The sequence below is a fragment of the Melanotaenia boesemani genome, chromosome 15 (assembly GCF_017639745.1).
Source record: "Melanotaenia boesemani isolate fMelBoe1 chromosome 15, fMelBoe1.pri, whole genome shotgun sequence".
NCBI classification, from domain to species: Eukaryota; Metazoa; Chordata; class Actinopteri; order Atheriniformes; family Melanotaeniidae; genus Melanotaenia; species Melanotaenia boesemani.
The window spans coordinates 25,745,092-25,772,285 of record NC_055696.1 but is presented as its reverse complement, the minus strand read 5'-3'; the positions used below and the strand labels follow the sequence as shown (position 1 = coordinate 25,772,285).

At 38.9% G+C, this 27,194-nt stretch overlaps 1 protein-coding gene across 5 annotated transcripts in view; it reads left to right on the top strand.

The window, feature by feature from the left end:
* The window catches only part of gria4b (glutamate receptor, ionotropic, AMPA 4b), a 195,972-nt gene that overhangs the window by 101,440 nt on the left and 67,338 nt on the right, over positions 1–27,194 (top strand). For all 5 annotated transcript variants that reach the window (XR_006012889.1, XR_006012888.1, XR_006012890.1 and 2 more), the window contains 4 exons: positions 11,145–11,329; positions 17,765–17,818; positions 20,242–20,400; positions 26,491–26,658. Coding sequence is in view for 2 of the 5 variants with exons in the window: in XM_042007758.1 (XP_041863692.1) it covers positions 11,145–11,329; positions 17,765–17,818; positions 20,242–20,400; positions 26,491–26,658 (566 nt within the window). In the remaining 3 variants the exon portion in view is untranslated. The remainder of the gene's footprint in view (positions 1–11,144; positions 11,330–17,764; positions 17,819–20,241; positions 20,401–26,490; positions 26,659–27,194) is intronic.

Sequence of the window (27,194 nt, the reverse complement as noted above, 5' to 3'; positions counted from 1 at the left end):
CTTGCTGGAAGTGATACGGCTGAGCCTCAAACGCTTGCCCTTCCTCCCTCCATGTAAAAGACACCAAATATGATGGGGAAAATGGGGAGGTGTGTCAGTAAAGTTTCAGGCTTTCCTGGGAACCCATCCAATGGTAGATCCTTATACTTTTCTTCACTGATCAGATTCTAATAGTTTTAGCTTTGGAGTTTTAGCTCCCTCAGGTGGGTCTTCCTCGCATCGCAGGATCAGCATCAATGGCCTCGCTCACCTCGCATCCTGAGACATAGAGTGAATCTTCAGAACCTTTGTCCATTGGGTCGAGCACCTCAGAAGGACGGGGTTCTTTTTCAAATCAGGTCAGCCCTGGTTAATGTCAAATCACTAGCTAAAAAAACATTTATTCTTTATGACTTCTTCTCCCGATCACTTGATTTCCTGCTGGTGACTAAAACTTGGATGATGATTTATGCCCGTATCACTGCTATGCAGACGATACACCGATATGCATAGCGACAAAGCCAGGCTCCTTTAAACATCTTGTTAAACTGTTTAGAAGATGTTAAGTAAGTAAGTAAAAATGTCCTACTTTTAAATGAGAATAAGACTGAAGTTCTGTTGCTTGGGCCTCCAGACTGCCGTGGTGGCATGGCCCAGAAAGTTGATCTTGGTCCCTTGCACCAATAAAGCAAAACTTCCATAAAAAATCTAGGAGTCATTTTTGATGGTGTTTTTTATTTGGCAAACATATAAGTGCCATGGTCAGAGCAAGTTTTTATCAGCTCAGAATTCTTGCTAAATTCAATCATTTTCTGTCCTTTTCTAATTTGAAAAAGTCATTTATGCTTTTATTTCATCTAGACTTGATTACTGCAGCAGCCTCTATTCAGGTGTGGGTCAGTCCCTCGTGCACTTTGGCTCTGGCATTTCTTGCTGATTATTTGTTTCATGCTTGTGTTTTTACAGTCTTTTATTTCTTTTATATCTGTTTTATTATTTAGGCCCTCAAAATTTTGTTTCTATTTTATCAGTCTTAATTGTACAGCACTTAAGGTCAACATATGTTGTTTTTAAACAAGCTTATAAATAAAGTTGACTTGATTGGACTTGACTTGACTAAGTAAAGTGTAGTGTGAAAGCAAACCAAGTCTAACGAAGGTGTGAAGTTTTTCACAATTTCCCACCTAATCAAACTGATTCCCCAGACTATCCTGGTGTGAATGCACCCTTAGCGACATCATCTGTAGACCTTTACAGAGATTAAGTTCACATGTTGTACTATGATCTGATAGAGGGTTAGAGCTGTATAATTCCAGAGATATTTATATTAATCCAAAAATAGTCTGTTTTTTTTTTTTGTTTTGTTTTGGGTTTTTTTTTGGCAAGCCTGAAACTCTTTTACTTTGCATCACTTTAATTTATTCTTCACTAGTAGCACATAAATGTTCCCTGTACTGTGACTCTAGAAGTATTTAAATAGACCTTGTGGTTGCAGAGATATATACATTTCAGTATAGCTATGCAGTTTTCAAACATAGGTCTAAAAACAGACTCAGAGCTCAAAGGGTTAAAGATCTCAAAGATCTCTCTGTATTCATTAATGTTCAAACATTTTCCAGTATGTATTTGCTACTCTGCAGCCTGTCTTGTTTTCAAAGTTTTCACAAATTTGGCATGAATCATTAATTTGATTTATTCACTTATCTGATCACCACATACATTTTCCACATATTACAGTTTTCTTTAGAATCCAAACTCAGCTGAACCCTCTGCTAACGTTTTGAAAAACTTCACATCTCTTTATTTAATTTGATTAAAAATGTATATTTAGCTAGTAAATGATGTTATATCCTCTTTTTCTTTGTGTTAAAATGAATTGGATCAGTGAAATGTTTGCTTTAGTTGGAAAAAGAATCAGTCTGTTGAGAGCTCTGTCCATGGTGCTGAAATCTGGCAGTAGCTCCAATTGCTGACGTTTGGGGTTTCCCGCTCTGTATGACATGCATGTGTGCAGTCTGCACTGCTACCAGTCATTACTCAGTAAAATAAAACTCCAGGACATTTACTTTCTCCTCCAGAAGCCTTTTAACTGCAGATCAATTAATCAAACAATCAGACTTTATACTGAATGTGGCACAAAGTGCTGCACACTATGCAAAAAAAAAAAAAAAAAAAAAAGAACACCCAGTCTCACTGTATTTTAAATTCACTCATAGAATAATATATTAAAAACAAACAAAAAACAGAGCATCGTTGTCAGGGTGTTTGGAGGAAGAGGGTGAAGATTCAGTCAGACATAGAAAGTGGTGGTTTAATGAAGATGAAAAGGTGCTGCACAGGCAGGATAACTACAAACTAACACAAGACTGGAAAACCAGAACTAAGCAGATTAATACAAACAAGGAATACAAGGATGGCAGGGGAAACAATGACAAGGATCTAGAAACCAAATGCTACACTGAGGGAACTAACAACAAGATGAGGAGAAGGTCGCATTTTCAACTAACAGAAACCAGGTGTGGGAAAAGGAGATGAACAACAGATGATGAAGTCATTATTTATAAATTCAAATCAGACTAGAAGTACAATGAAATTGTCAAAAAGTAAAAACATGTAAAAGTGTGTGCAAGTCCTTAAAAAGTAATTCTCCAGGAAGGCCATTCTACAGGATGCTGACAATAGAAAGAGAGCTTGGAAGGATTGATGGGGTTAAAGCAAATCTGACAAACAGACAGAACAGAGGCTAAGGTTTTCACTTTACAAAGATCTCTTGAATTTGTTACCTGAAACATTCTCAGATAGAATTTAAATTTTAAATGACACCTTCAGCACACCATCTTTTTTTCCAACTTTGACCATATTTTTGTAGAAAACCCATCTAAAACAACACATTCAAAGTAAATGAAAAGTTGTTCCATAATAACACGGTTTATATTTACGTTGTTGATTTCTGAGGATATCTAGAGACCTCAGAGAACTTATTACCAGTGTTGGAAATGTTGTATCTGTTACTAAGTATGGGGAAACTGCAGGGGAGAAATATGAAACATCTATTTTCAGCTGTTGCTCCCCTTTTCTGACAGAGAATAAGACATGGTTCCATTAACACAGATGTTATTGATCACCTTTAACAACAAAATCATTTCTAAACATAAAAGTTTGCAAACATTATGGTCTAAACTTTGAACATCAAACATTTTTATCTCTGAACATGTCTGTCATTTTTCAGCCTTTAGGACTAATCAGGCTATAAGGGTTTAACTTAAGCAGCCTTTTATAGCTTTTATCATGTCCCTTGTTTGCTTGCCTCAGTTTTTTTTTTTTTTTTTTTTTTTTTTGCTTCTGTATTTTCTCCATCAGATTTAGTTAATTAGCTGAAATCTGATTTTCTGTGTGGGTTTCTAACCATCCTTTGAAACTACTTGCACCTCTGCCTCTGCACTGAGGCAAAAAGCACTTGTTTGTATGAGCTCAGGAACCTTCTAGCCAAACTATTATTTTTCTTATTGTGTGTGGATGCATTATGCTCCACACACACAGTCCGAAACCATGATGACCAATGATGAGGTCCTGAAGAGGGAAGTTTGCTCATTTCAGAACCTCAATTCTGTCATGAGGTGTTATGTCACTGTGAAGGGATATGAGTGCGTTTTTATTTGCACGTCAGCAGTGCTCGGCCAGTACATGTAAGTGTTGGTGTGCACATGCAAGTACTTTTCAGAGAGCTTCTCTGTAAAAGCTGCAGTTCTGAGGTCTGAGGCAGCACCAGGCATTCATCCAGTTCTGACTGTAATGTAGAATCAGCCCACGCATGGCTGAGCTCCGTCAATGAGAGTCCGTCTGATTCCCTGTAACTGTAACACAGAGAGCGTGTGTGTGTGTGTGTGTGTGTGTGCGTGTGTGTGTGTGTGTGTGTGTGACTGCAGAGAATGCTGTTAATCTTAGGTTACCAAGGATTCCTATGAATATATATAAAAACAGTCTGACAGTGGCAGAATTTATAGTAGATAGTACAAGATAGTCCAAAAAGAAATAAATGTGAATAAAAAACATATCAAGGAAACAGTCAAGGGAGAAAATGAAAGGAGCGAAAGGAAAATGAAACAGAAACAAAAGAAAAAAATAGTGCTGAATGGAAAGGAAAGGAAATAATAAAGACATTTTATATCAATTTTATGTAAGGAAAACCATTCTTCTTATTATTATTTCATCAATTAGTCCATTGATGAGTTGAATGATCAGATAAAAAATACATTGAAATTAATGAATAGCAAAAATATTTATTGTTTCTTTTTCACAAAGTGCAACAAATTTGATGGTCAAACTTCAAGTTAAAAGAACAGATTCAGCAGATTTAAGTTCCAAATGAACAGTTTTTAAAAGAAAATGTTTTGTTTTCCAAGCAAAAATCTATTAAGACTTTAGTACGGTCAAATACAATGATCTAAGGTAATTCAGAAAGGAAAGGAAAGGAAACAAGGATTGATGAAAGGATAAAAAGGTGAGGATGTGAATCACGAGGTTCTAGAAAATAAAAGAAGAGTTACTGAAGCAAATAAAAGAAAACAGCAAAAATGGAGGCGACACAGCGGAGAGGTGAAGAAATGGAAGGAAACAATAACAATGCAGAGAAGAGCAGAAAAAAGGAAACAAAAATATAAAAGGAAAGGACACAGATTATGAGATGAAGCCTCATTAGAAGGAAATAGAGAAATAAAAACCACAGTAGAGAGAGGTGAGGAAAGAGATGGAGTGATGGAAACAACAGATGGAGAAATGAAAAGGGATAAGAGGAAACACAAGATTAAGAAAGATTAATGGCAAAGTAGAGGAGAGAAAATAAAGATGGAAACAGAATAAAAGGATGAAGGAGGTAAAGAAAAGGAAATGGAGGGGTCAGCTTAAGATTAAGAAAGGAAGTCAGCAAAGGAAAGGAAACAAGGAATAAAAATAAACTAGATGTATGAAAGAAAATTAGAGTGGAGATTAGGAGAGGAAACAAAGCAAGAGAGAAAGGAGAGAAAAAATAGAAGAGAGAGAAATTGGGAAAAGGAGAGGGAACAAAAGATTGGGGGGGGACGAAAGGGAAAAATGGAAAGATGCGGAAATTGGATTATAAGAGTGAAGGAAAAACGGGAAAGAAGGAAAATAAAGAAACATGAAGTGGAGAGTAAGAAGAAATGAGAAGATGAGGGCGGAAGGGAGAGTAAAGAAGAGAGAAAAAAGAGTGGGTAGAATAAAAAGAGGAAAGTATAAAGAGTGGAGGGTGCAAGAGCACAACAAAAAGGAGAGATCAAAAAACAAGAGAAAGAAAGGAAAGAAAAAAGAAAGGCAAAGGGATGAAATGAGAGAGGAGAAGAAACAAGTGTGTAAACGAGATTAAATAAAGGAACTGTGATCAGAGATGAGACAGAAAACAAGATAATAAGAGAGGACAGATGTTACAAAAACGGAGAAAAAAGAAGAGGAGGTGGAAGAGAGACGAGACTTCTTAATCTGGTGGATGAAGTGTGTCCAGGCGACGATGAACAGATCTAAACCTGTCTGTGTACCATCAGAAGAGGAGGAGGCGTTACCACTGAGGATGGGGAGGATGACGGCATAGCAGGCATAAAAGGAAGAGAAGAAGTACTCGCATGCATAAAGCCATCCATGCACCCACCTTCCTCCCCTCACGCTGCAGCTGCCTCCATCTAGCGCCCGGCTCAGCTCCAATCTGCACAGCCAGCGTTAGCATCAGTCAGCAGACCCGCCCACGGCCGTGTCTTTGATGCTGATGCTGATTGCAGCTGGCTGCAGCTTCACATACAGCCCGGAGCCACACATTTATCAGCTGGTAATCAGCTGGCCCTTTGCATGCTCTGCTTGCCTCGGTCAGCATCGCTGCAACGTCCCGTTGGTAGCATGAAGTTAGCCCCTATCCTCACTGAGGTTAATACATCACAGTACTTTGATTGTGAGCTTTAAAAGGGTGGGGTGATTCAGGTGTAACGCTGAGACTTGGTCAAACTTATTTTGCTCTTCATCTTTAAAGATGCTGTTGAAAAGTCACCGTTTAAAAACGAGAGTGTGAGGCATGACACATTGGTTCAAACCTAAATATGATTCTTAACAGGAAACTTTCGAGTACTTTCAGGATCAGAGTAAAATAAGTACATTTGGATTACTCTAACTCTAGAACTTCCCTGTTTCAGCCATAAAAGCTGCCTTATTAGAGTGGCAATATTAATTTCACATATTTAACAAAACGCAGAAACAGTAAGTGGAAAAGTAGAGAGAGGTTATAAAGTCACTTCCAATCTATTCAGAGTCTGTCATTCCACATGGAGAAAGAGTATTAACAAGTGGGAAACATCCGAAACAGCTGCCAGTCTTCTCAGGAGTGGACGTCCCAGCAGGGTCTTTCTAAAGTCAGACCGTGCAAAAAACCCAAGAGGTGCATCTCAGACTGTCCAGGCCTCAGTCAGCATGTTAAATGTTGAAGTTCATTACAGTTAATTGCAGGAGAAAGCCTCTTCTCTCCAAAAAAAAAAAAAAAAACATGGCAGCACAGCTTAGGTTGACAAAGTTGCATCCGAACAAACCACAAGACTTCTGGAACAATGTCCTTTAGACAGACCAGACCAAAGCAGTTTGCTCATAACAGACAGCATGTTTGGAGAAAACCAGATAGATAAATAAACACTTTAAACCTACTATCAAGCATGGGGGTGGAGGGCTGATGATTGGGATCTGGACACCTTGCAGTCATCAAGTGGAAGAGTGAGATGAACCTGAAAGAGATGCTGTGGTGGAACATTCAGTGAGCTGCAAACCTCAAAGACCAGAAGCAAAATTGGAAAGAAGAGTGGAGCGAAGCTCCTCCACAACAATGAGACTGAAAATGTCACACAGAAATTATTTACTTTAAGTAGTTGCTGCTAAAGAGTTGCTGGAGCATAGGGTGGACTAATGTTCCACATGCTGCTTCTGCGAATAAAAACAGTGTCTAACATCATATGTAATGTTGTCCATCTGAGGTTGTATTTACCAGATTTTAATCCAGAAGATTATACATTGTGTCCTAACAAAATCCGAATTCATGTTTGCAATGTAACAACAACCGTATATTTTACTTTGCAGCTTCATGCATCATCTTGCATGCATAGTAACACCCAAACATAACATTCTGCATTGGTGCAACAACAATGATTTTAAAACTTGGCGAAAATCATCTTCAGCTTCAGTCAATAGTTGTAAAGAGACTGCAGCTCCACATCTGAGTCTTACCATCCTGCACAGCGGGTCCCTTTTATTACACACCTCAGTCTCAAGCAATAAGAGAAGATGCTATGAATCAGATATAGCTGACAGATAGTTTGCATTCCCAGAGCACGTAGACGCAAACACAGCAAAATAAATCTTAAAGGAAATAGAACTTGTTCCAATGTAGCAGCAGCATGAAAATATTGACAGTGAAAATATTGAATTTGAAACTTGTAAACTAACATCAGTCATTTCAGAGCAGCTATCTGATGACGCATAATGAAATTTCCTCCTGTTTTTTATTCCACTTCTAGGTAAATGACCAGGAAATACATGTTTTTATACTTTTTTATTTGTTTATTTTTTCCCTAAAATGAGTAAAGAATCCTAAAGATAATCAGTTCTGAACTTTGCATGAGTGTGGCATCTTGCAGTGACAACATTTGCTCTCACTTTGGTAATTAAAGTGTCATAAACCCTCAAATTAAAGCAGTAAGTAGCAAAATTATGGGCATCGTTAATTTTAGTCCCTCTCTGAGTCTTGCATCCTGTGCTGTAAAAAATTCAGCTTTTTTTGACACACAACCTCATTTGTCTTCTTTTACAACTGAGAACAATGTCGTCCCATTTGGGGGTCTGGCTTCCCAACAGCCAAAATGTCGTGAACCGTTTGTTCCCTCCGGACAACTGAGGACATTCAGACATGATTCATGCCTGTGTATGTGTGTGTTTTCCATGCATGTGTTGCCTCAACCAGCAGTCCCTCTTGGCATCAACAATTCTCTAATGGGGAGCAAGGGGCTGGGGAGGGGATAGAGGAGGTGGAGAGGGAGTGGAGTTGCCAGAGCACAGGTTAATCCACTAATTGGGAGCAAAGGGAGACGGGTTGCCAGATTGTGATGGCCACCAGGAGGGGCCGTTTAAAAGGGACATCTGTTCCTGCTGGAGAACAGCCGCCCTCACAGCTCCCTAGCTTCCTATGTGACACTCATCTTCTTTCTACACAAACCTGACAGCCATGCCCCCCCTCTCTCCTGGAGTGTGGTGTTACATCCAACTCACAGAGCCTGTTTCCCTCCTGACTGGACCAAAAGCCAGGATCTGGTTGGAAAAGGATAAAAGCTTTAGAGGAGTTTTCCTCAATGAAGTTTCTTTTAGATGGAGAAGAGGTTGTCTTGGCAGGGATGACGAGCCACCAACAGCCGGTTTGGGATTCGAACCAGCAATTATGAGCAATGTGTTTTATCACTTCACATGCAATGTGCCAAATTTCTGCCTGGATGCTTTAAACATATGCAGGAGATCTCATAGTGACAGTTAAAAGATGTTCACAGAGCTGTTCGAACTACTGTAATTATGCAAAATGTTATGGAAGTTTTATTAGACAGAAAATGATGTGAGTGAAGTATTTTCTTTCTCTTCAGGGAATTCTGACTATGTTTAACCATGAGTGCTCCCTGCGTCTGCAAAGCACTGTTTTTATGAGTGATTTCACTTTTCATTTGTGTCTCAGTTATGTTTGTGCAGGTAGTGCAAGATTACTGCCACTGGTTTCCTGCAATATGCAGTTAGTGGCACCAGCCAGCCAAGAATCACAGCAACTCACCTGCAGACAAGAGCTTTAGAAGTTTAAAATACACTTCTACAGATGCACGGTAAAATGTAACATTAGTTTTAATAGAATTTATTTAGTGGAAACTATTTCAATCTACACAGTTGCTGCACAATGCTGTTGCCCTCTATTAACAAATAATTAAAGGTAATTGTGTGTAACTTTGCCCTTTTGTTTTTCCTTAGGACATTAGTGATAGTTCAAATTGCAAAGTACTTTTTATTTTATTTATTCATTTAGTTGAAAGAAGTCAATAATTCAAATGATTTCAGTAAGAAGTAAAAGATTAGAAATAAACTATAATGTTATGTCCAAAACAAACTGGTTTCTCTTAGTTTTATTTTTTTCCCTTCTTTCTCACTAATATGATAATGATGATAATAATAATAATAATAACAACAACAACAACAACAACAACAACAATAATAATGTTTACTTGTACAGCGCTTAAAATTAAAACAGTGATATGAACAAATAAAGTCACATTAACACACAGGCAATAAAACAGTTTAAGAATTAAAATGTCTCTTAAAAAAGAAGGTTTTGAGTCTGTTTTTAAAACTTTCCAGAGTCTGTGGAGCTCCCAGGTTGTCAGGGAGAGCGTTCTACAAGATAGGAGCAGCAGAGCAAAAAGCCCGGCCCCCATAGTGTGAGGTTTGGTCCTGAGGAGGAGGGTTAGGGTTGTTTGTGAAGAGCAGAGGGATCGTGCTGTGGTATTTGGGGCGAGAACTTCTGCTAGATATTGTGCTGGTTGTTTAGAGAGACTAACACGTCTATCTCATATCACCCTTGATGATATTTACCTCCAAAGTTCATTGTGTGAGACCTCATAGCAGTCAAGATGTTAAAGTTTAAATGTTACAGTTTACCGGTTATGGTGTTGATTGATTATGAAAATGAATTATTTATCTGTGGTTAATGTGGCTGTTCTCCAGTTACTGGGCATTCCTGATCCAGCCTGTTGCACTGAGGCCTGGTCTGAAACAGTTCAGCAGAAACCCCGTCATACCAAGTTCATGCTGCAAAGCAAGAACTGTTTTCAGTTCATCAATCATCATTTTGTGTGTAATTTAGCACATTTTCTTCCACCACCTCATGTACTTACAGCAAAGAATTATCAAGTTAGCTGGAGTTCTACAAACTCAAATCATTCCAGTTAATTGTATTTAATCTCTCAAGTAAACCAAACTTAACTTTTCTAGTAAAGCCAACTAGTTATATTTCACAGTGTGTTTTATAGGGTATAAAACGCATTCAGTACCTTTTGTAGGCCTGGATTAGGGAACCTCAATCCTGATTGAGGTTCACATGAAATGGATCCCAGAGCTGATCAACTTCTGCTCAGCGATTCATTCATTTAATCAGGTGTTGAAACATAGAAACATGGAAAACCTGCAGGACTCAGATTTACACTGAAGCTCATCATGCCACCATTCAGCCACAACATTAAAACCACCTGCTTGCTATTGCTTAAGGTTCCTTCAGGAAAACTCCTCTATGTGGACCTCTAAAGATGCCCTGAATGATGACCTTTTCTCCACCAGGAAACAAGGAGCTGGAGGAGGAGCATCTGGAACAAAGATTGATGGAAAAGAGTTCTCATGTCATAGTCTGTTGGGTTTTCATCCTCTTGAGTTTAGTTATGGACATATTTCTGTTTTAAGTGCTCTTTAGTTTCCCCTTTAGGTGGTTCTTTGTTCTGAGTCTTCTATGTTTATCTGTTTCTTGGATTCACTTCTTGTTCTCCTGTTCATCAGTTACCTCAACGTAAATGCTCTTTGCTGTACTTTGCTCATCGATCCTGGTCTCATTGTTCTGTATTGTTTTGTTTTTGTTTCTAAATTGTTAAGTGGTTGGCTGGAGTGTGTGGGCTGCATAGTAGTGTGTTGGTTAGCACTGCAGCCTCCCAGTAAGAAGGTTGCAAGTTAAAACCTTGGCTGGTTTGTTTTTTTTAATGCACTTGTTATTGCTTCCTGTCCCCCGCTGTAATGCTTGTAATGTTTTATGTTAAGCACTTTGAATTGTTTTGTACATGAAATGTGCTATACAAATAAATTTGCCTTACCTTTTTGGGGGGTAGGTCAGACTCAGTTTGCTCTAATCTTTAAACTTGTCCATTTGTTCCCTTCTTTCTGTACCTAGATGATAAGGTTGAACTGTCTGTTGTAATTAGCCTAATTTAAATCAGTGGTTTTATTCATTTGGCATATTTATACAACAACCAGGAATATGTTATTAAACACCAAAGACACGGTGAGTTACCATCTTAAAGCTAAACTGTTCTCCTGTGTGTGTCTGGCTGTCTCAGGATACGCCATCCTGCAGGCCATCATGGAGAAAGCAGGACAGAACAACTGGCAGGTCAGCGCCATCTGCGTGGAAAACTTCAACGATGCCAACTACCGGAGACTCCTGGAGGATCTGGACCGGCGGCAGGAGAAGAAGTTTGTCATCGACCTGGAGGCTGAGAGACTGCAGAACATGCTGGAACAGGTGATGCAGCCACATCATCAGCTTTTAGTCACACTAAAGGGTCATTTTGGTCCCTTTCTTCCATCTTGAGAGCGTTAAAGTCTGAACAGACCCCAGCAAACACATGAAGCGTGTGGTAGCTTCTACAGTCCAAAGAATGATCAAATTAACGAGGACATTTATTTAAACTTAAAAATCATGTACAATGATTGTGTGTGGGTTATTTTGCTGTGTGACGTCACCACAGGAGATGAAATAAAGTGCAGCTTTTTGCAGAAAAAGGTGCAAAAAGAGATTAATCACATGACCTTGTAGTTAAGGTTATTTTTTTTTTTTAAAAGAGGAAGAGGAGGGGTCAGTGGTTTGGATGGTTGGTGGAGGACACATCACACGTCACTTAAATATATAAAATAAATGAAACAAAATAAAATTATATTTATTTATTTATTTATTTATTTATTTATTTATTTATTTATTTAGTTAGTTATAATAATAATAATAATAATAATAAACAATTTATTTAATTTATTTACCTTTTATCTTTCCTTTTATCCTTATTTACACTCTATATATTATTTATTATTGTTTATTGGCATTATTATTACATTATTATTTTCATTATGATGGCAACCAAGATTATGATTTTGTTCTGTTTGTAGACACTTTTAATATTATCATTATTATCACTCTGTCTTATTTGTATCACCTTTTTTTAATTGTTTATATGAATTAAAGAAAATAAACATCAGTTAAAAATGTCACTGCAGTCTCTGAATGAACACAACTTTAATGTGTATAACTATTTTCTGACATTTTATCACCAGTAATGGTGACAGCATTGCCACGAAGGAAAGAGGAATCAGTTAGATTTCCCCTTTCTGAAAAAGGTAACACCATTAGTTGCGTGCTTGTTTCATTGCTGAAATTCCCATTGTGGTGGTAGTATAGAGTGGAGGGGTCAGCACACCACCCTGTGGTGCACTAGAGCCAAAACTGGTGGCTCTGGCTGTGTATGTGTCGTTCGAATGAGAAGGGCCAAGCTGGAGAGCGGGACTTTATTTTAATGGGCACACTGTGTGGTGAGTCCCAGAGGACAGTTAGGATCATACCATGAGGTGAAACAGGGAGGAGAAGTCAGGGAGTGTACTGGTTCAGGCCAGGTTCACAAAGCTTGTTAACCATTTTATTTTTAACCTGCTTTATAGTACAGGCCGCTGGTTAACTAGACTCAAACAAAGATGAATCATGAATTTATAATCCAGCCTGTGAGTTCTGAACCCGAGCAGTTTAAAAAGTACTGAAAAATGACACATCCATTTTAGTGAGCCCTCCTCCCTCGGGGCGAACACTCCCTGCCTGATTTACGGCCTGCCGCTGCACACCAGTGTCTCTGAGCTCCTTCACACTCACTTCACATCCATGAGGGATGATGGTCACATCACACCATGCTTCAGGCCTTTTAAAAAATCAGCTTGGTGGCTTAAGCACGGACCTTATAGCCGATTTCTTTTGCATCCAGATCTCTGGGTGCATCAGGCCAGAGACATATTTCCTGTCTCTACCATTTGTTCTAATGGGGCTTTTTTCAAATGAACCTGACCTATTTACACCCCGTCTGAACACCCGACTGCTCCAGATGTTTGGTTGTTTGTTTGTTTTTTTTGTTGTTGTTGTTGTTTTTGTTTTGTTTTGTTTTGTTTTTTTCCCTTTACATCACTTTACTCTTCCTGAATATTAGTTTTGCTCAGTTGCATGTGGATTGTATGTGGATTTGCTAATTAGAAGGTTTTGAGCTTGAAAACATTCTGTTGTGATCTCTACTGATCTTAGTTGGCATAAGTACATTCAGAATATGATGTGCACCTTCCTCCTCCTCTTCCTCCTCCTCCTCCTGTTGGTCCGCATCCCTTCGTCCCTCCTTCTTTCCCTGGGGGCAGCTGATGTCGCTGTAATTTCTCAATAATTCAGGAAATCTTCACTCTGACATCTGTCATAGTTCAAACAACTTACCTTCCAGATGTGATGCATGTTTGTTTCACCAGACATCCACCGTACGTATCACCGCTCAGCGTGCACACAAGTACATGCAGCACATTTTTTGTGCAAAATTTCTGTCCATAAAATCAACATCTGCTTGAGCTGCATCCGTTCTATCAGCCATCCTGTTCACATTCACATCTTACTAACTAATCCTGATCCAAGACGAGGATTTGAACACATCAGTGGACCTCATTAGTTGCTAATTAACAACAGCAGGGTCAGTACATATCTGGGCTTTGAAGAACGCAGATGTTACTTTGAATGTCAGATATTCTGTGGATGCAAACCTGCTTCATTTACAGATGGAGGTGCAATTCTCTGGCAGCTGTTTTCCAAGCCGGGTTGTATAAACTGTGAAGAGTGTGTCCGCTTATAAAACTACAGCTTTAAAGCTGGTTTTTCTGAATAAAACTAAAACATTTTAGATGTGCAACATTTCACATCAGCGCAAGATTCCTTAAAGTTTCAATGCTGCGCAGCAAAGTGTGAAGTCTGCGTTATGAAGTCTTTCACACTGTCTGACTCACTGCATGATGGCATGACACACAACACTTCACTATGTCCATCACCTTATCACCCTTTCATGTCTCACTGCACGCTGATGGACACATTTGACACTGATTTTACGATAAATGCTTCTGTAGAGGAAGAAGGGCTGTGAGAACTATCAGTCTGCAAACTTTAATTCCTTCTCCCTTCCATTTCCTCACTTTTCTACTTCTCTTTCTTGCAAATGGTCAGCAGTCAGAGCTGCTTTTGCATGGATACGGTTGGAAGTTATGTAGAGGATTAGCTTTATATGTTTAAGGAAAAATGGTTCCACTTAGAAACTATTGAACTGCTATGAACTATTTTGACAGCTGTAATAGAAAATATGATATAGTTTGAGTCAGTCTAATGACTAATTTAGTCAAAACTTAGTCATGTGATAGTAAATAGTTGATTTCCATCTCAGATTAAATAATAGTTCATTTACTTCTCTAATTAGTAAGGCTAACATGACAGTTCTCAGCCTTCCAAAAGCACCTGTAGCTTACGGTGTAATCTCAGCTTTAGCATGCTAAGCGCTAATCCTTGTCCACTGGTTTTTATTTGATTGTCTCATTTTACTCTGAATAAAATAGTCATAGATGAAAACTATTGGTGGATGAAATAAGTACTAGTTTTAGTGATGTGGGATTAGTTGTTACACATTTTACTATTTGTGGATCTCCGTTTGATTAACATCACATGGAAGCTACAAAACAACAACCTGGAGGGATATTGCATCTTAAGTTTAGACAGAAATTGTAACAAAGCTATGTTGTGAAGATTTGGACAAATGTGTTATTTTTATGTTCTCTAGAACAATGGTTCTCAACTTTTTCAGCCACGACCCCCAAGACCCACCCCCTATTAAGTGTTTAATTGTGTGATACATCAGATGGGTCATCCTGCAGCAGCCTCTAAATGTAAGGCTGGAAAACTGGAAGCACCTACACGTCCAAAATCAGCTTCAGATAATGTTGGATAAAGATTTTTAATATGACATATATTTGGATATTTTTTTTAAATATTAAATGCAAACAGTACTATTTTAACACATCAAATTAATGCATTAAATTAACACAATAAAACATAAAGAACTTTTTGTTTATGCGTTAATGTGTTCATTTTGCTGGGGCAGCTGCCTAAGCAGGGAAACCCAGACTTCACGCCAGAGTCCCTGCTTTTGACCGCCGCCCAGCTCACACTGCACCCGACCCCTATGGCCCCTCCTGCAAGTGGTGAGCCCACGAGAAGGGGGGGCCATGTCACCCTTTTGGGCTGAGCCCCACCAAGCCAAATGGGCAAAGGCCCTGCCACCAAGCGCTTGCCTCCATGCCCCACCTTCAGGCCTGGCTCCAGAGGGGGGCCCTGGTTACCCACGTCCGGGCAAGGGAAACCTGGGTCCATGGTTTGTCGTTATCATTGGGGTTCTTTGAGCCATGCTTCGTCTGGTCCCTCCCCTAAACACCTGTTTACCATGGGTGACCCTACCAGGGGTATAAAGCCCCCGACAACATAGCTACTAGGATCATCAGGACTCCATGGTAAGGTGGCGGCTCCGGAAGGAGATGTGTTCAAATGTTAAGGTGCTTATTTAAAAAAAATATCTCTTCATTAATGGCTTAACTTTGGCGTCCCTGGAAAAAAATCCATAATTTATTAGATAAATGTAGACTTTATGGTTTTCTACAAGTATCTGGCGACCCCCTGAAAAGTCTCACAACCCTCGTGGTGGTCCTGAGAGGTGATTAGGCTCAAATGTAAAATCAATTCAAATATCCAGCATCAAAGTGTGGTCTGATGTGATTTATGATTTGATTCAAACAAGTCCAGAAAAGTCTTTTTCTTCATTTTAAGATCAAGCTGAGAGATGAAAACCTGCTTTGTCCATAATCACTGTTAGTATTTTTTGTCCATTTGCCATCCTTTAACAAAAACTTGTTTTTCAAGTTCTAATATGATTAAAAGATTGAAGTGAAGTATTTTATTGATGTGTAGTTGTGCATCTTTCTATCACAAAAAGTGTAAATAACAATCTGTGAAATACTGTCAACTCTTGCAAAGAGTGCAGCACTCATAAATTTAAATTTCAGTTTTAACCATCTCACCTGAAGGGACAAAACCACAAAAACAGCTAAAAGATCAACCGATATGTTTACGTCTGAATCCTGATTCCTCGGTTCAGTGTTGAAACGCTTTGATGCAGCAGCGTCCTTAATGTGATGAAAATGGTAAGAAAATGTAGTCGGTGAGTCACAGCAAGATGTGAGCCATGCATCCGTCACCCTCATTAAAGTTGCTTCAGAGCTTTAGAAACCCATGAGTGATGCAGCCAGTGAGAGAACAGGAAACACTCCTTTTCCTTCCTATTATTTTCTAACTCCCTTCAACAGTGACACCACTAAAAAAACCAAAAGCTGCACGGACGCTGTCATTTTCCTGTCACGTCTCAATGAAGCCACGAACACTGAAACCTTCCATTTACTTCTAGAAAAGGTTTGGCATGGTTGGATTTCAAGAACTTAACGAGAAGTTTCTCATGTGATTCTTCTGTCTGTCAAACTATCCAGTGAGTGAAGAGAAAAAATCAAACTACAACCCCAATATAAAAAAGTTGGGAAGCTGTGTAAAATGTAAATAAAACCAGAATGCAATGATTAGTAAAATCCCATCAACTCATATTTTATTCCTGGTATAAGATAAATGACATATCAGATGATGAAACTGAGACCTTTTACCATGATGGAAAATATGAGCGCATCTATAAAAAGTAGTTCCAGGGTGATGTTTGGCATCTTGTAGCATCCCCTCTTCCTTTAACAACTGTCTGGAAACATCTGGGAAGTGAGGAGACCAGTTGCTGGAGGTTTAGGAGAGGAATGTTGTCCTGTTCTGGTCTGATGCAGGATTCTAGCGGCTCTACAGTCCTGGACCTCTCTGCTGGATTTCTGCTTTCATGATGCTCTAGATGTTGTGTATTGGTGAACGGTCTGGACTGCAGGCAGGCCGGTTCAGCAGCCAGACTCTTCTCCTGTGAAGCCATGCTGGTGTGATGGATGCAGGATGTGGTTCAGCATTGTGTTGCTGAAATCTGCAAGGCCTTCCCTGAAAGAGACGTTGTCTGGATGGAAACAGATGTTGCTCTAAAACCTCCATGTACTTTTCAGCATGGATGGAGCTGATGTGGAAGCTGCTCACGCCATAGGCACGAATGCAACCCCATACCATCAGAGATGCAGGCTTTTTACCTGTCCCCTGATAAAAAGCTGGGTGCTCCTCACTTCCCAGACGTTTCCAGACAGCTGTTAAAAGAAGAGGGGATGCTACACAATGCCAAACATCACCCAGGAACTACTTTTTACACACGGGTTGCTGCCATCAGATTCACTATCAGCTCATATTTTCCACCAGATGGTAAAATGTCCCAGTTTCAACATCTGATATGTTGTTTATGATCTACTGGAATAACACATGAGTTGATGAGATTTGTGATCATTACAGTTTTTATTTATAATTTACCAATTGTCTTATCTTTTATGGAATTAGTGCTGTACATGAAGTCAGTTTTGCCTCTGGAAGTGTTCACTAACACCACCTTTAATGAAAATTCGAATCATTGTTTAAGTTAAATTGACTCATTACCTGGATGTGCAGTGGGATTCCCAGCAGGTGTCAGCTCCTGAGTAAAACTGTCTCTGAATATGTGCTGATTTCACTTCCTCTGTGAGATGACACACGTTCATTTGTTTAGACATCCGATCTTCTCCGATGGACCCCTGTGTCAACACACATGGGCTCGCCTGTCATCTGCATCACTTAATGTAATGAACATATGCTATGCTGTAATCCAGTCAGATTAACGTCAAGCTCTGCTCTGCCTCCTCACAGATTGTCAGCGTTGGGAAACATGTGAAAGGCTACCATTACATCATGGCCAATCTGGTAAGAGAAGAACACTTTCTGTCTTGTCCTGCCTGTCTTCTTCTCATTGAGCTTTTCTCGCCTCCATGTTTCTCTATCCAGGTTTTCAAGCATCTTCTATGAATATCTGAAACAGCAGAAAATCACTATGATGCAGATCAATCTTGTTTTGCTTTCATGGAAGCAAAAATGGGCGACACATACAACTTTGCAATGAATAAAGTTTTTTGAAGTCTGCTCTTTGAGCACATCTTCCACTCATGCAAATCTCAGAAATTCGGATTTAATCCTGGTTTGTGTTTAAGACATAATAATTATGGTTAAGTTTAATAATTTGATGTTTATCTCTGTTAACCAGTTTGTTCCGAGGCTCTGAACAGGTAAACACCCATCATGCAAATTTAAGTGATGAAAAAAAACTAAAAACTTAAACCTGCTTCAAGATGTTGTGATGATGTTGTTTATTTTTTAATGTGCAGCAAAAGCAGGTGACTGTTGTAGGAATGAGTAAAAGTATAACTAAATTTATTAAAGGGAAATGAACACATACAGTTACTTGCAAGTAATGAGGGTGGTCTTTCCAACTCGTATGAAGTCAGAAGAGACTCTGGGGAGGAAAGAGGAAAAACAATAGTTATACATTTCAGTTGAAAGAATCCTCCTTCCTGAAGACCTTGGGTGGGCACACAACTCCCAGGACTGGCGTCAACGCAACCTCACATAGTTGTGTCTCCACCAGAACCAGTCTAAGTAAGGGTCTGAGGAAGGACCAGATAAAGTTCATCTGACCCTCGTAGAGAAGAGAATAAACCTTAAAAGTGAATTAAAGCATGAGTAAAATGTACAATGTAAAAGTGTAATAAAAAGTGAAATATAGTAACAATTAATGAATAAATGAAAAAAATGTATATAATGAAATAAATAATGGGATAAATAAATCCTTGATGAAGTGAATATATGAAGCAATAAGACATAATAAGTAAAATGTCTTCCACAGTGACCAAAGTGGACTTTTTGTTGAGCCTTCAGACTAATCAAACTCGTGCATTGTTTGCATTGCCTAAGTCAAATTTTAAGGTTTTATAGGCAATGATGCACAATGGATCAGATATTAGGAGAGTACAGTTAGACAGATATCACAATTTAGCCAAAATATGACTTAGACAATTATGCAATGAGGCTAATAATATGTGTCATCTGGTCCACAGGAGGTTTATCTCGTCGTGCAGCTTCCAGAGCAGATACAAAAATAACAAGAAGCTCCACATTTAAGATTTGCTTCAAAAGACTGTCAGTGCCAAATAGATGAGTTGAAATGCTCAGCTTCAAAGCAAAAATAAAGAAAGTTAAGGTCTGCAGAATCAGCAATTTTTAATGTACTTGCTTTTTTACCTTTTGTTTGCAGCCACTTGGTGAGTGGAATTTTTCACATACTTGCTTGTGACCTTCATTTGTTACCGGAGAATTCCTCCAGGGGGCAAATCTAAAATATCAGACTGGATGAAATTTCTGAATTTATGATGTAAATAAAACAATAAGGATTTAGTTCATTAAAAAACAGCAGCAGTTGTATCATAGCTGTTATAGAAGGCCCCTAAACCAAGCTTGTCTTCTAAGCTTTATATCATTTTACTTGCACTTTACCTTCCACAAAGAAAACACACAGCAGCCAAATTAACCACACACACACATGATTAAAAGCAAATATATTTTCAGCCAACAGTAAAAGCTCTTCATGCAAGTTCATTTTTACCTGCAGGTTTGCAGATTTGAGCCATAACTGTACATCAAATTTGTGTATTTACAGAGTTTATTTATGTTGTTAAATTCTCTAATTTAAACGTAAGATCTGTATTCCCAAAACAGTTTTCCATTAACATGCCCAAATCAAATAAACAGAGAAGCCCTGACTGGACTTTCTGGAATCACTGGATTTGTCTCAGTCATTCTATTTTAAAGCAGACATGTTGTTTTCTGCCTGAAATGTGATGAATTGCTGTATCTTCATCAATTTAACTGTATTTATTGTATTCATCATATGATGCAGCATTAATGCTCGAATAATAAAAGACTAGCGATTCTTTAATCTTATCTCTATTATTTATCCTTTTATTTCTATCTGTTGTGTGAAGCAGCAAAATATGCATTTATTCTCTGCAAATTATCATCGGTTGAATCTTTGGCAAATGTCCAGAAGGTTGCTTGGAACTGAAATGCTCGACATTCTGGATCTGTGAAATAAATGGAGCATGTTCATCTTACTCTCCTGATATGCACAGTAAATAAATTCTAGTGTAGTAGCTGGTTGTTATTGGCTAATAATGTAAGAAAATTCTGTCATCAACATGAAGAAATGCTCCTGCCTTCACTGTCGTCCTTATTATTTATGTGCTTGAGTCTGTTGATGGATTCGTGACAGCTCTTTTCCCCTGTTGTCCCTCAAGGGTTTTAAGGACATCAACCTGGAGCGTTTCATGCATGGCGGGGCCAATGTGACAGGCTTCCAGCTAGTTGACTTCAGTAACCCCATGGTCATCAAACTGATGCAGCGCTGGAATAAGCTGGATCAGAGGGAATACCCAGGCTCGGACGCCCCACCCAAGGTATCACATGTCCAAATAGGATCGAATCTGAGCAACTTGCACAGTGTTTGTCTCATCATGGCTGCAGCTAGAAGCAGCAACCTCACTGTTCCTGGCTTAAAAGAAAGCATTTGTTTAGCCATTTTACTAAGGTACTATGTGAGATTGCCAATGACTTTCAAATGTCCTCAATTTGTTTTTCAGACTGGAACTAGAAATGTACATAAACCAGATGTGTTTGAAGAATGTGCAGCAAATGATTTGCCACTTTTTGGTGATAAACATGCAAAAGTAACCTTTAATAATCTCTCTGTGTAGCAGAAAAGAGAGAAACCTGTGAGGAATCACATTTAAGGTGCATGCACAAATGAGGAACAGGCATCACCATCAACAGTCTGCTCTGTCTTATCCACTGCTGTCACATGCAGCGATATGACAGAATGACCCACTTTAAATTCTTTTCAGACACACAGATTGCAAATGGCACTGGGGCAAGAAGGCATCCCGCCATGGTGGTTTGCAAACCTCCTCCCTCCAGCAAATCTGTGTCCAACAAAGATTTCTATTTTAAAAACCAGATGCAGTGGAGTGAAAGTGGTGTGAGTCAAGCAAATTGCATGTGTGTGTGTGTGTGTGTGTGTGTGTGTGTGTGTGTCTGATGGATTGGGGTGGTTCAAATTAAAAGTTTACACCACAGGGTGATATCACATGGAATTATGTGTGTGTCTGTGTGTGTGTTTCTGCTCACTACATTTCTTGATAAATTGCTCTCTCTCCTGGAAATCCACTCAGCCTAAATTACTCTGCTCCCCACTAAGTTGTCCACAGCCTGAGTCACAGTTAGCCTGGATCTCTGCTAATATATTAACACCACGGTGACTTGGGCCTTCCTCTGGCATGTTTACTCACTTTGCAAAGTGATGCTCAGTGTTTAAAAGTTTCAGAAATCAGCGGGTAGTGATCTAATGACACTTCCCTCTGTGACAGCAAGTATTTACACAGTGAAGACGACCATGTTAGAGCTTGTTTACGCATGATGCTAACACGCAGGATGCTAAATTTACATATAAAGTCATGCACGTTGTAGGTAACCCCAAATGCACCTGTTGTGCATGTATTGGCTCATTTGAAGTTATATTTAGAGGGTGTGGTGATTAATAAATAAACCACACCACTTAGCAATTGTACTATTTACTGTATAGATTACACATCAAATCCTGTATTTGCATGTTTCAGTGGTGCAGAGCAGCAAAACCTCGTTTTTTTTCTGATTCCTGTCATAAATAACTTACCCAAAATAAATGGAATTTGCAAGAGGGTGTATGTATAATGTTGGTCCCAACAGATATCTCAACAGAATCAAGAAATGTGTGATACGAACACAGTAAAGAATTAGAATTTTTATCTCAGCCTTAAAAGAGACACATTACTTCCTCTGAATCAAAGGATAGCAGCACAATTCATCTAGGAATTAGAAAATTAATATATGATGTGTAACTGCATTGATCTGTACTCATGCAGCCTTGTACAGGAGGATTTCATGATAAAACATTTCCCCGGTTAGAGGTAGATGGTACAACACTGGCAGTGTTTAAACATGAAAATCCTCCCATTTAGGCAGTTTGTCTGATTTTTTACTATTAAATCTTCATTTAAAAAAATGCTACTACAACTGCATTTTGGGCCAATTGACCCTAACTTTGAATTATTAGCAATAACATTGTTTAAGAGTTTATCTTTTTAAAATGCTCCAAAATATTAACATGTTTGAAATTGAAAGTCATGAAATAACAGAACTTTTGCACCTACTGTTATTAAACTCAGATTACAAGCATATGTATTCACTGATGATATCTTTAAGTATTCTCAGTATGTTTCTGTCCCAAAAAAAATGGACATGAGTGATTAAACATCATGAGAAATAACAGGGACTGCTGTAATGTGCCAAGTGTGGGTAATGTGATATGTGGGGACAGCTAAAAGCACCTGTAATCAGTTTTTCTGACACTTTGCTTGCAAGGCTAGTGATGATCAAATAACATGAAGGCCATCAAAGTCTATGCTGAAGCATGTTGGCACTAAGTGGTCCAGCTACTCCCCTACATGCCCATGCCCATGGTGGCTCATTGAGTCTGCTCAACTGATGAGGGAGTCCTTGTTGTTTCATGGATTATAAGTGGCCTTTCATTAAAGTGAAAAGATTTCCTACAGTTATGGTCGCACTGTTTGAGTCATCCAGGCAAAGCACAGAGGAGACCACCTCCAGATATAAATGTGGTTTTCTGATTATGATTATACACCAAGACAGCTTGTATAAGACCCAAAATATCATTCAGGGTTTTAATACCTACAAAAACAACCCTGTCCTAAAAGGACAAAAAAATCTGTAAGTCACAAAAATTAAGGAGGTTTTACATTTTAAACCCTTGTGTTGAATTAACTGTAACTACACGTTCACCTTAACAGCTGATCAGCCTTGCACATCAGCTGGGAAGAATTTAAACCGTGTCTTCTTAAGAGACAGGGTAAGAGACAAGTATTTAGTTTTATGAAAAATATACTCAGATTTTACTGCAGAATTTACTGATTTTATTTAGTTTTTCTATCAATGATAAAAAACTATGACTTCCCCAGATTCAGCAAAACAGGTCCGGAACATAATACTACCACCACCATGCTTCACCAATCCAAATACAATTCCATAAAATCCACTTCAGATCATATTCATGTTAAAAGAACAGATTGTTGTTCATTTAAATATCTAACTGAGTTCAGGAATAAAATTATATTTTAATAATTTATCTGCTTTCTGTAACTTGATGTGAATGGTAGTGACTGTGTGAAATTAAGTCATTGAATTAAAATTGTTTTTTGGCAGAATTTGTGATAACAGCAAATGTATGAATATCACTGAATTGATATAATTGATCAAACTGGTTATCAGTGTGAAACAGGCCTGTAGCTGTTTACTGTGGGTTCCTTAGTGAACCTACTCACTGCTGCATACCTGCTCTCAGTGTGGTCTTTTTTGGTTTACTGGGGAGGTGAACGATGAGCTTCAGTTTTCTCTGTTTCTGCACCATCTGCCTGACTGTTGGTTAGTGGAGTTCAAGCATTTTTCAGATGTTTTTGCCTTATTTTCCAGTCAGCTCTTCATCCTTTGTTTGTCCACAATACAGAATTTGTAATACAGAGTTTGTAATAAAAGAGGCTGAACACCTGGCTGTCATGCTGCTGACTGAACATACCATCTACTGCTGTCTCCCCATTGTGGTCAGACTACTTTTAAATTTTCAGTTGCTCAGAGGCATGTTAGAAATGTGCTGTAACAGTTGTTAAATTACTCATCCAAGAATGTCATGTACACTTTTCTACATCTTATTCTACATTTCTTAAATACCAACATTGCTGATTTGTTAAGAAATCTACTTTGAGTAGTTTCTCTCTTTTATCATCATCAGTGTCTCAGGAGTGGTAGTGTGCAGCTCTGTGGGGTAAATTGTGATTCATAGCTTACCCTTTAGGTGATCTTGTTGCTAAGAGACCTCTATTTAGACCTGGAAATAATGATGAAGCCACTTCCTGTCAAACTTTCCACCAATCAGAAAAGCTTAGATTGATGGTAATGTCCAATCAGAAGCAGCCAAAGATCAACAAGTGAGCAGAAAGTTCTATGTGTGTCTGGAAAGAAGAAAAATAATGCTCCTCTATGGCTGGAACATCGACTGTATATAAAAGATGGATGGAGCCTCCTTGACGTCACCCATAGGTTTCTGAAGAGCAAAAGTGAAGCTCGTTGGGCGTTCCCACCACCACCATCTTGGTAGCGTCCCGCGTGTCGTGATTCCTGGAAAATCCAAAATGGGCATAGAGGTCAAGCTGAGAGGGGGACTGTAAAGGTGGGAGTGGATGATTGACAAGCATCAAACTATGAGCTGCCTGTAGCTAAGAGCTAACCAAGCTAACCCTGCGTATCGGCAGCTAACCAGCTAAAGCTAAAGTGGGCTAAAGCTAAGGAAAGCTGTTAGCTGGCTAAAAACCACGTTTGTGCTGCACTTTCCCTTCTTACCTGTCAATCAAAAGGACACGCCCCTAATTATGCTGAATTTCAAGATTAAAAAACATCCAAATGGATAAGTTAGAAAAAAATTCACCCCCCTCACAGTTGTCATAAAGGTAAACTTGACCTATTAATCCTAAAAATGGCTTTTTGTACCAGGTTTTAAACATGTTTATTTCTGCTGTGAAGTTGGCCTTTTTAACATGGGAGTCTATGGGGATTTGTTCTGTTTTGGAGCCAGCCCCTAGCGGATGAGGGGTGAACTGCATTTGTTTTTTGTTTTTTTGTTTTTTTTTTTGTGCACTTCCGCATAGGCTTCACATTTGGGGCTGGAATAAAGCCACGGAGACAAGTTGGTTTTGTGAGGATAGTAGGTAAATGAGGGGGAAAAAAATTAGGCAAAAGTGTAAATCTGTAAATAGTTTCTATTGTCTGTTTGTTTCAATACCAATATTTTTTTCTCCTGAAAGCCAAGAGAATGATGTGCAGATTAGAAAAGGCTTGGTCGCTGTTGATCTGTGTGCTATTTCTACAGAGTTCTGTCGGTAATAAATCCTGTTTTCTTCTTCTGGTTGGTCTTTATGCTGCTACATCTATTGATACATTCATTTAACATCATTTTAGCCTCATAATCTGACAGCTGAGGCTGTCCTGGAAACATAGTGTCTGCATGCTGACTGGGATTAAAAGCTTCAGTTTCTACAGGCATCTTTACCAAAAAAAAAAAAAAAAAAATGGCAGTTTTAAGGGTTAATGTGCTTAACCTCTGCTAACCTCTTATCCCAAACCAGTTTGAGTCTTCTAATTGGCCTTTGATTTAGCATGAGAGTTGATTTTATCAATGTATATTAATTTTGGTTTTTATCAAATTTTTCATTGTTTTTTTTAGTTTAGTGTTGGTCTAATTTTACATTGTTTTATGTTCTTAAACTTAATTTATGTTGATATAATATTTTACACATTCTTAATGTTCAACACGTCAATCAGTACCTACAGTTTTTAAAGTGCTTTAGAAATAAAGCTGGCTTGGTAATTTAAATGGATGTGGACAGAGTTGGACGATCCATGCACACGACTGTAGCTGGATATAATGGCATTGATCTGGTCGGTCACACACAACTATATTAAATAGATGTTATCTTTGTATAAAGATATAAGGAGGTGGATAGCAGTGAAAAACTGTTGGTGAGTCTGTCCTGCACCTTCACTTTTTGGCTGCATGACGGTGTTACTGTGGGCAGATTGTCAAAGAACAACAGAGGATAGGGTGCAGCAGTCTCTGTTGAAAGCCATAATGTCACAGTGAGCAGTGGGCTAATGAATAGGATTCACCCCCGGCCGGAGGCAAAGTTAATGAACTCCTGCTAGCTGGGATAATTAATGCCAGGCTGCTTCTCGGCTGGACAAAACACTCGCCTCTTCCCTCGTTTCCCTCCGTGCCACTCACTCACAGTCTTGCTGCCTTTTTGTCATTCACTCAATTAGTTCTCAGTCGTGCCAGAGGTGAGTTTTAGGCAAATGTATAGCTCTGGAGGGACAGTGGGAATTTTTTGGGCCCAACTAATCAGATGCAAGCCAGAGTCTTCAGGTCAAAGATAGATGAGGGAAAATTGGGAGGCATACATTTAGGGGAATATACTCGTCTCTCCCTGTCGTCCTTTCTATTTCCAGAAATAATGGGCAGAGTAAAACTGCTGCACCTCTGTAACAGCCAAGACGTTATGTCGTACTGCTTGGTTCTGCAAAAACTCTATGTACTCTCTGAGGCAGCCTTGCACAGATTGTTTCTGAAAAGATCTGACCAGCAGAACATTACACCTGTCTGGCTAAATCAGCATTTAATTTGCTTCATACCTTTTTCCTATTGTATATCCCCACTGCTGCGTAGCCACAACAGAGGTGTACAAGGACAGCAATTTACAAATCACATGCTCTCTCTCCTTCAACCAGAGTTGTATGATTCCTCACAGAGTACCTGGAACATGTGCATAAGCCCCACCTGCCTCCTCACACAGTAACATCTCTGTCTCTGATCACCTCCTGTCTTCCAGTACACCTCAGCGCTAACATATGATGGGGTAATGGTGATGGCCGAGGCCTTCAGGAACCTGCGCAGGCAGAAGGTGGATATTTCCAGAAGAGGAAACGCAGGTGACTGCCTCGCTAACCCTGCCGCCCCGTGGAACCAGGGCATTGACATGGAGCGTACTCTCAAACAGGTGAGTGAGATACTGGTCTTCTATTGTCAATGCTTTACATAAAATATGTGTGCATGTAGGATTTCTGTGTTTTTCTCACTGATATAATATTTGCTCTGATCTTTACAGTCTGAGCCTTGACATGTATTTACATTTTTGGGCAAAGACATTCATGCAGGGTGGAAACCCTTAGGTCAGGCAGAATTATCATTGAGGCATTAAACCCTGGAAAAAGAAAATCTTAAAATTTTTAACTTTTCCTTTTAAAGTTGGAAACTTAACCCTTATGTATCACATGTGATACAAACAGTTTTCTAGACCTTTTGCATCACTTTCGGGTAGAAACTTTGCTCAAAACCCTGCTGTACACAACCTGACACATATTTTTGTTAAAAGGGCCAAATAAAGACTTCAGAATAAAAAAAAAAAAAAAAAAAAAAAACTTGTCTTCCCTATTTCTTATTGCTTCAGGCTTTAAAGGGTTAATTCAGTTATCTGATGTTAAGAAATAAATCCTATCCAGTTTGGATAAATGTAATTTTTTTTACTATTATTGT